Source organism: Epinephelus fuscoguttatus, linkage group LG8 (genome assembly GCF_011397635.1).
Source record: "Epinephelus fuscoguttatus linkage group LG8, E.fuscoguttatus.final_Chr_v1".
Taxonomy (NCBI): Eukaryota; Metazoa; Chordata; class Actinopteri; order Perciformes; family Serranidae; genus Epinephelus; species Epinephelus fuscoguttatus.
Window position 1 is genome coordinate 35,285,609 of NC_064759.1, and position 9,974 is coordinate 35,295,582.

Here is a 9,974-nt window from a genome sequence, read left to right on the forward strand (position 1 = left end):
ATGAGAGTAGAAACTCTGAATCAGCCTCACTGAAACTTAATTTTTCACTGTTTAAACTTGTTTCATCCTTTTGAGTCATTTCTTTTTCTGTGTTCTTCTTCGCAGGTCATCGTTTGGGGCGACTATGGACGTATGGACCATAAATCATTCATGGGAGCAGTTCAGATACTGTTAGACGAGCTGGACCTGTCCAACATGGTGATTGGCTGGTTTAAGCTCTTTCCTCCTTCCTCATTGGTGGACCCTACTCTGGCCCCACTGACAAGAAGAGCTTCCCAATCCTCACTGGACAGTTTCTCTCGATCATAGCAGCGTGTGGACTGATAGCGTTGTTGTAGCAGCCAGTGTTGCGATTACAGGTCACGCCCCCCGGTTACACTGCATGCTTGATGTTGTGTCTTCTGAGCCTGTTTCTAGGGGTGCAAAAAACGTGATCCTGTGTTTTGAGCAAAAACGTCGCGCACATTGTGCACGTGGCGAAGCGTGTTGCAAGCGCCTGGCGGCCGGGATTGCCGGGTGTTGTTGTTGTTGTTTGGAGGAAGCTGGAATGAACTCCTTAGCACGAGGAATCCGTCAGTTCCAGGTTTTCATCCAATTCGAAGCCATGGGGGTCAGTACTGGGAACCGCTAAATGAGTTCTACAGGAGCCCTTTTCGAATTAAAAATAAATGTTTTTGCTTTCTTTTTTTTTCTTTTTTTGTTTTCATTTGTTTTTTTCTTTTTTTTCTTTTAATGTCAATGTACTTGTATCTGAAGGGGGTGACAGTGTTTCTAACCAGATGCTTGGTCACGCCACGCCAACAGACCTAGCTGTGTAGATGGAGTTTTGGAGACCATCGCTTTGGGTGAGGTGTGTCCCAGCTTGTATCCACACTCCCCCAAACCCCAAAAGAAATGTCCCGCATACTCTAGGTTTATGTACTGAATCAAACCGTACCGCTAAATCACAAGAAAGACTTCAAAGTTAATCAGAGGCAATATTGAAGTGGCTACCATCAACACTCCAGAATAAAGAGTAACGATCCAAACCCCATGAAAAAAATGTACAATCTACCATCATTCTTTCTCTGTTGATATATTGTATGAAAATTAAATGAGAAAAAAATATTTTTTTTCCTTTTTAGTTCATTTGCATGGACACAAATTTAGCTGAATTAAAAAAAGAAAAAGAAAATTATTTTCTTGAGGCTGCAACTTGCAAAAAAAGATGAAGAAAAAGAAATAAAACAGATCAGCCATTTTCAACAATTTATATTATTTTTAAAGATAAATTTCACTAGTGCATGGTTTTCAAGGGGAGTGAATGCAACATCGTGATAAAAAAAAAAAAGACATTGTTTATCATTCTTTAGACCATTCATGAGTCTGTGTTTTGCAGACATGCAGATAAGGGAAACTTAAAGGAAACTTTTGGAGCTATTTAACAGAAAATGTTTATGTGACAAAAAGTGATAATGAAAATAAATGTAAATGATTTATTTCATTGTAAAAGGCTCACGCCTTATAAAGATAAACATTATGTGCAAATTGTACATGTTTCTCTTTTTCTTCCTTGTCCCAGGGTACTTCTCATTGTACTATTCATTGCTACCATTGTTCAGTCCCCTGATATTGTCCAGATTTTAGGACTGTTGGTTCATTTACAGTTCTGTATTGTTTCAGTATGTATTTTATTTTGGATTTGATTTGTTTAACAAGCATGTTGAAAAGGATTTTCTGCAACATGGCTTGGGCACACCTTACAGTAACTCAGCATGTTTTGATAAAGATGATATTTGGAATTTTTGCAGTTTCTTGTACAGTGCATGTCAACTTCATTACTTTTCTCCCTCACCTTAAATTGAACTCTACAACAAATTAGTTCTTGGTCTTCTGCGGCCACTTATTGAAGTTTTATCAAAAAACATTCCACCCCCAAAGTCATATTTTCTTTCAGGTTTTTGAGAAAAAAAGTGACAAGGAAAATATTTTATATTTAATGGAGGTTGACAAAACAGTTGTGATTGCAAGTGTATTTTATTTCAGTATTGTTGACGAACATGCAAAAATAATCTGTATTGGTACAGCAAGAGGTCTATACCTAATCAAGAGGCAGCAAACATGCAAGAGATGTATGTTGCTGTGGTTCAATTTTACAGGCACTGTTTGTGAAGATGAGCTAATCACAAGTTCAAATAAGGGATATTGCCACAGAAAATGTTTTTTTCTTGTTTTAATGAAAATGAAATTAATTTACTATATTTTTGTTAGTTTTATTTAAAAGCCAAGACCAGTTTATTTTTTATTTTCTATTTTTAGTAATTATAAATACTTCTCATGTCTGGGAGGTATATGAATCTTATAGTTGCAGTATGTCTGAATGAAATTGAACTGAGGCATTATTCCTTTTCCATATGACGATAACGCGTTTTAATGTCCAAGAAAACCTTTCGCTTTAACAAGCCACAGTATATATTTTCATTTTGATTTTCATTGTACATACCTTTAGATGTCAGAATTTGAATAAACAAGCTACCATGAATAGATTGATAGACTCTTTTGGAACAGGAAAAATGCCTCACATGATGACAAAGACATATGTTATTTATCCTTTTGAATGCCTTTTAATTTTCTCTTTTTGGTGCAATGTGTTAATGCCAAGGCTATGTCTTGGTTAAGTATGGTTGAGTACAGAGATTTATGTAAGTTATTTTTCAAATTAAAAAATAAAAAATTGATATTACACTGATGCTACGTGTTGGGTGATAAGATTAACACATACATACACAACATGCTTCATACAGAAACTGCAGAAAAAATATGTATGGTACTGTTCTGTATTGGAAAATCTGTGGTTTGATCCCTGGCTCCCTGTCAAAGTATCCTCACTAAACTATCCTGGTCGCAGCTATAAAATAATAGTCAATATCAATATAGCAGAGATTAAAAAATCCTAACTGTCTTTATAGGTCAAGCTCTAAAAACCCTGGATCCGCAATTCTCATAATGTAATCTTTTGTCTCCCACACCAGGGCAATTTCCACATCAACTAAATTGCTCCATGTTATACCAGATGTATGTTGTAAATCTGTAGACCCTAAAGAATCACCAGGGTCATATTCTTTAGACACTATGCAACCAACTGTAGCCTAGCATGTTCAAATTATGATACAGTTATCTTCATGAATTTATCTCAGGTGGGCAAGTTTGATAGCTCCATTTATCCAACAGAAAATATTTAATGAATACAGTCAGCTTGGCTGATTGTTGTGTAACATTAATATTACATCTTCTGAAAAAGCCAGCAATAAATAAGATAAGAATTGATCATGATAGCATTCAGCGTAGACCTACCTTTCTTGTTTCAAAGGCAGAGTAACTTGGTTCAAAGACAGACTAGCTGAGCTTCCTTCCACCTTCCACATTCAAACAATACAAGCATGTACTGTTGCCAGCTGGCTAAGCTTGTTAGCTCATAACCTGATATGACCATTAAGGCCAAACCCAGGAATGAATGGAACAGAGAGGTCTGCTAGCTGGCCACATATGCAAAGGATTCACTTTTGTGAGTAAAGACATTTTTGTTTGTTGTTTAAATTCACTTTTTAATTAACTTTTTAATCACTTCTGTATGACAACCGTGGTCAAAGACTCTCCAGTCAGGCTTGCTTTGAGCTAAATGCTAACATTAGCATGCTAACATCACAATGCTACCATACCGATGTTAAGCAGGTGTATAATTTACAATTTACATATGGTGGCTTCGTGTGTTGGCATGCCTATATGCGCCAAATAGCACTTCACACAAGGAACAGCCACTGCTGATGGGAATGTCACTACAAACCAAAGAACTAAACACATTGAAATGTTGACCTGATGATGGTGCTCATTCAGGGCAAAACCAGTAATTATAAGTAATTATAAGTCATTTCCATCCTTAAAGCCATGCAGTTAGCAGCATGGCTAATAACAAGCACCTATTAGTGTTTGGCATATAGTAGATTAGGTGAGTTGTGTTGCAATTGTGGCAAATTACAAAGCTCCTGAAAAATTAAGCATAGTGTTAGTTCAGGCAGGACACAATGTCAAGCTCAGCTCACATCCAAGCTACATCAGCTGATCTCAAACAGTCAATCAACTGATGGAGCAGCTGAATGACGGAAGGGAGTCAGCTGATAGATGACATGATTCCTTTCTATGAAACCAATTGGCGAATCTCATTCAGGGTGCCGTATTTAAACTGCTTTGGCCTACCTACTGTTGCTGCTTCCTCTGCAAGCCGCTTTGCAACCAGCCTCCACCCCACTCCTCCTTTTCATGCTGTTTCTGACTTATCAATGAGTACGTTTACATGGACAGTTTAATTCCCTTTTCATTCTGAATGAAAGCTCATTGCTATTAAAAGTGATCTTGTAAACACCTAATTCAGAATGAAAATGGCCAATGTGATTGAAAATTCAATCTGATGTAAGGGGCTGGAATATTCCGTTTCTAATTTTGACTGAAAGAATTTCTCGCACTTGTATACACTCATTCCTCTTAAAGTTCATTCCAGTCTTTCTGCGCATGCTTGTTTCCTTGCCCTTCTGGCGCGATGACGTATATAGGGTGCATAGCAACAGGCTGAGATAGAGCAGTTCGACTCGTTGCACTCACCGGTTTCCATTTACCACAACACAGTCTTCTATTTCCCTTCTTCGACCTTCTACTTCGATTCTCCTCCTCAACAGACGAAGCATTAGCAGAACAAGGTTGTTGTCATACTACTGCTTCAAGAATATAAGCAAAACAAGCCCAAAAAAGCCACTGAGAACGGTGGCGTCAAGCATCTTGTTATCTGGAACGAGGACTACAGTGTTTTCTTCCGGTAAATGTAAACACGTAACATCCGCCCCGCCCCCTATCCAATCAGAAGCCTTCCCTGCCCCAAACCTTGCGCGGACCCAAATACAGGTGATTAAAAGGCGATTAAACTGATCTCCCGTGTAAACCCTCATTCGGAATGAATCGTTCCCATGTAAACTAACTGGAAAGACTTTAATTCCAAATGATGTCATTCAGATTTATTTCATTCTGAATGAGAAGCCATCATGTAACCGCACCCAATGTCATCTCTGTTTGTCATTGATGCTGGCTCTGCTCTGTTCCCAGGGGGTCTTTGCGGCTTTCCATGTCAGCGCATGGAGGGGCAGGGAGGTTTCCCTCTCTGCTTCAGGCTTTCCTCATTTGCACATGGAAGGGCAGACAGGTGTGTTGTCTCTGTCTTATCGCTTTCCACGTAGACTCGTGGAAGAGGCTTTCTCCGTAGGCCTGAGGAACGGTAGGGGGGCCCAGAACAGAAAAGTTTTCTTTGACTAAAGTGTTCTTGACTGAATTAGAATTTTGGGTAACACTTTACAGTAAGGTACACAAAAAACAAGTAGTTCCCTCAGTCATTATCAATTAACTAATTATTAACTAAGGATTAGCTACTGTATGACATTTGATTGGGAGTAACTCAAGAACTGATCATTAACTAATGGTAAGTAACTCATTCCTTCCTCATTAGTTCCTTAGTAACTTCTCATTTTTCGTGTACCTTATTGTAAAACCATAAAGTGTTACCAATTTGTTCTCGGAAATCCTGTTTACGTACTGCTGTGAAGAGGCGTCTTCTCTACTGTCACTTAAAAAAGGTTTTGTAAGAGCTTTTTATTAAGTTTACTGTATGTCTTCAGGTGCATGCAACAGTAATCTGAATTAATTCATACATTAGTGGCATACAGGCTTACAGTCCTCAATACAAGACAAAAGTTCTCACACACTGTCAGAATCAGGCCATGTATGTTTGCTTCTGCTTTTGGTTAAAAAATAGGGATGACTGAGAGATGACAGATGACTGAGGTTTGAGGGGACAGAAGAGTTCCTGTTTTAGCTGTATTTAAGAGGAATGCAAACTGCATGCATAAGAATAGATGTCAAGCTCCACACACCAAGTTTGTACACTGCTTTGTGATTTTATTGTTCCAGAATGCTGCTCTCATGGATTGCAATAAGACAGAGCCTCGAGGATATCGGTTATGTGGCTGTGGATGTTTTCACAACTGGAAAAAAGGATGGCTTTCAAAGAACTCTCATCCTCCTCTTCACCTGTAGCTTCTCTAGCCTCCTGCTGAGCTCCCTGCTCCTCCTGTACCTCCTCTTCACCCTGAACTATGAGCTAGCAGTGGCTGGAGGGATTGCTGCCTGCTTTGGGACACTACTCACAGTTGCCCTCTTCCTATCAAAAAGAGTAAGGTGCTTAGGGACACTATTTGTGATCTCAATTTTCATGAAGAAGAGTCGGAACCTGCTCCTCACCGCTGGGACCAGTTTAGTAGTTCTTAGAAATATCCGCAACACCTTGGAGAACCTCACAGGCCTGGTCGGGAGTATGATTTGCAATCTGAAGGCCAAGAAAGCAGCCATCATCTCTCCGTTCAGTAACTACGTCAAGTTGTTGAAGTGGCTGGGGAACATGCTCAAGGGGGTTACAGATTTGGGGGTGGTGAACCTTGACTCCAAACTCAAGGTTTCACCCAGACTGGAATCAGAAAAACTGAAGGGGAAACTCACTGAAGCAGAGCAGCAGCTGAACGAGACTGTGAAGTATGTGCAGTACCTTATGAGTACAGTCTCCTCTGTGACCGATAAGATGTTTCCTGCCATCAGCTTCCTCGTGCTCATGATGTTTATAGCGCTGCACATAAAAAAATACTGCAATGACATGAAATACCAAAACAGGTTTGTGAGCAGCAGATTTGTTCGCTTTGACGAGAAGCAGAAGGCGGAAGGAAAGCCCCACGTCCTCCCACTCACACCAGAGGAAGAAAAGCTGTACACCGCTGTCCCCTCCGCCCGTCCCACCACCAGAGAGGGGAGAGCTATGCTGAAATTTGGTATTCCAGTTGTCTCCCATTTTGTATCTTGGGTCATATTTATAACTGTGGATGCCTTATTGTACTGCTTTGTTGATATTGTAACAACAAAGCTATCAGAGCTGGAACCATTCCACGTCCCGCTGTTAATGAGCATCAAAGTAAGTATGTTTGTGAAAGATGTGTTTTTAATGTTACAGTATTTGTTCCTTTCAAACAGCCACTGAATATTCATTTATGTTTCTTCTCAGGGGATTGCAACTTTGATAGGTATACCATTTGGTGAGGAAACCCATCAAAAAGACTTTTCCTACTCTGTGACCCTATTTGAGAAGCAATGTCTTCCTAAACCCAAGCTGCTGCTCTATAACTCTGTCGTCCCTTTGGCTGCCATCCTGCTCACACTGCTCATTATGGCTCTGATGGCTGCCAAAGTGGCCCAGCTCAGGCTGATGGTCTGTGAGCAGTTCTTCTCCACCGCTGCGGAGCAGAGAGTGCAATACCTGCACGCCAAAATTCTGAGGAAGAGATTAAAAAAGAGGAAGGAGAAAAACAACTGCAGCTCCACATCACTCTATTTTAAGGTATGCATTACTGTTTATCACAAAGTTAAGTTGGTAAATCTCTGTGTAGAATGCATAAGGCTGATTTGTCTTCTCTTTCCAGGTGCATTTCTGGTGCCCGCTGCTCTTCAGGCCCAAAGAGGATCCGCAAAGTATCGTGTGAGGAAGTTATTCTTTCTGCTACATAAATTTTTTATTCTGTGAATGACAAAGCATACGAAAACACACTGCAGCATTGTGCTGCACTATTTTAGGATCTGTTCAAGGCTTTTTAATAGTACTGACTGTAATATTCCGTTAAATAAGCTGCTTTACGTTATTTTTGATGAGTCTGTTTACCACTGATTCAGATACAATTCAAATTTGAGTACAAACTGTTGGTTTTAAAACATGTCTCCAGATGGCTGATAAAAGTGTCCCACAGGGATCAATAATAGGCCTTCTACTATTTATACATAAATGATATTTATATGACCAATAATATATGACCATTTTTCATGCTGATGATAATGTTTTATGTGCCATCAGCTCTAGCACAAACCTGTGGTGTGCCTCAGAGCTTAACGTACAGCAAGTTTAGAGAATGCATGCAAATAGACACCACACAAGCAAATAAAGAAACACAAAAACTTCAAGTTGACTACATGTTCACAGCATTGAGAAAATGTGCTGGGAGAAGCTTCATAACAGAAACTGTTGCCAAGGGAAAAGTGATGCACACGGCTAGGGCATGCAGTGCTCATTTGCGGATCATAAATTAATGAAGTCAGCTATCCATCAGCGGTGCTGGAATATGGCCTAAATTAAGGTTTTTTTTGGTGCTTATTTCAACATTGTGATGACATGATTTAGATATTATTGCAGATATCTGCTTTCAACCTAGCATTAGCCTTTTCCTTATTATTATATTCCATATTATCTGATTCATGGGATCACATAACAGAGAGTCAATTTTAATAACTTCATTAGCCACAAACCATGGCAGCATCGAGTGTATCCCAGCTGTGTGCATCCTGTTTTATTGGCTGTAAGCCATTTCTGTTGTGTTGTGAGCTTCTTGCACTGCTTCCTCTAATGCTGCATGTGTGTCATCAGATTAATGAAGATGTTTCTTCATTTTCTTGTGTCTGTTTGCATGTGTTTTCTGAATTTGCAGTGCAGTGTGCTGAGGTTTCAGTGCTACAGTACAAACCAGACCTCCAGGTTACAGTCTGACTGGATTTCAAACTTGTTCTAAACTCCAAAAAGACCAAGTATGCTTTTTCCCAAGAGCACTGAGCTGTTCTTACTCTGATCTATGCTGATTATGGAAATCTAATAGATACAGCACAGCATACAGAGTTTAAACAATCTACTACACTATCTTCACGGGATTGTGTCAATATCCTGTTTACAATTTGTACAGCTAAAGGGAGACTGGTTTCTAGTACTATGCACTTTACAACTGGACTGAACTGATAAACAAATGAAGGACTTAGTGCATTCTGATTTTTTATATTTGTGACCATTTCAGTGTGTGTGTGTGTGTGTGTGTGTGTACTTACTTACTTTGTACTTTTTATATTCCATGGAATATGAAAATAATAAATGCGTGTTGCTCGAACACTGTGCCCCATTACTTGTCTCTACCTGCATTGTCATTCAGCATACTTTAGTAGTTCACTGAGTTACATCATGTTACATAACTGGCCATTCTGCCAGTTGACAATAATGGTAACCATGGCGAATGGTTTATAGATGGAACACTTTCACATTAGTAATAGCCAACCAATCACAGACCATAAATGAAGAGGTTATAATTCAATTTAGTTCAGCTTCAATCAGCTCTCAGTGACTAGAAATTTCATTTTATTTGTCATGGACATTACATCACGATTATTACATAACAAGGTAGACAACAGTATTCTGTGATGAGCAAGCCCAAACTGTGACCATAATCCACTGCAGGATATACCATATATATTTAGGTTCAATGCCACAGTAATGCCAGCTAACCAAATATATTAACCATATTAAATCCCATAAAAGCTCTAGACTTGTTCAAGGCATTGAAATAAACAACTTGCATGTTTCATTTTACTTTGTACCTTCAATTTAAGTATACACTTATGGATTCATGGTGACTGCAGTGAATCCTATTATTTATAAGCTCTCGGCAGTATTTGTCTTCGATAATAGATCCTGCACCAAACAGCTTCCAGTAATAATAATCACACAGAGGCAGGCTTCTGTATTTTACCTCTGTGTGTCATGCTCCCCTGCAGAGTGTAGCACAGCAATATTTGCTTACATAATCTAAGACAGATGTCCCCTACATGCGCAGTGAACAGGACTGTCCTCTTTCCACTTACGCACTGTCGCTGTTCATTAATATCTTGCAGGTGTTACAAAGAGGTATGCATTTTTAACATCATGGTACTGTGTGTGTGTGTGTGTGTGTGTGTTCCTGTATTGTTACCAAGCTACCAAGAGTGATTGTGATTAGACCATGGGTGATAGTATGTGCAGTATGAAGGTATTTTTTTTTTTTTAATTT

The 9,974-nt window shown here is 39.3% G+C and overlaps 2 protein-coding genes across 45 annotated transcripts in view; both read left to right on the forward strand.

The window, feature by feature from the left end:
* The window catches only part of rims2a (regulating synaptic membrane exocytosis 2a), a 162,284-nt gene extending 159,562 nt beyond the window's left edge, over positions 1-2,722 (forward strand). For all 44 annotated transcript variants that reach the window (XM_049584492.1, XM_049584497.1, XM_049584501.1 and 41 more), the window contains one exon: positions 106-2,722. In XM_049584492.1, the coding sequence (XP_049440449.1) occupies positions 106-309 (204 nt within the window). In that variant the 3' untranslated portion in view covers positions 310-2,722. The remainder of the gene's footprint in view (positions 1-105) is intronic.
* An 806-nt stretch (positions 2,723-3,528) lies between these two features.
* LOC125893506 (dendritic cell-specific transmembrane protein) lies at positions 3,529-7,735 on the forward strand. Its single transcript, XM_049584220.1, has 5 exons — positions 3,529-3,544; positions 5,131-5,227; positions 5,989-7,036; positions 7,127-7,459; positions 7,542-7,735. The coding sequence occupies exons 2-5, from the start codon at positions 5,160-5,162 to the stop codon at positions 7,599-7,601; spliced, it is 1,509 nt and encodes a 502-aa protein (XP_049440177.1). The 5' UTR covers positions 3,529-3,544; positions 5,131-5,159; the 3' UTR covers positions 7,602-7,735.
* The last annotated feature ends 2,239 nt before the right edge of the window (positions 7,736-9,974 follow it).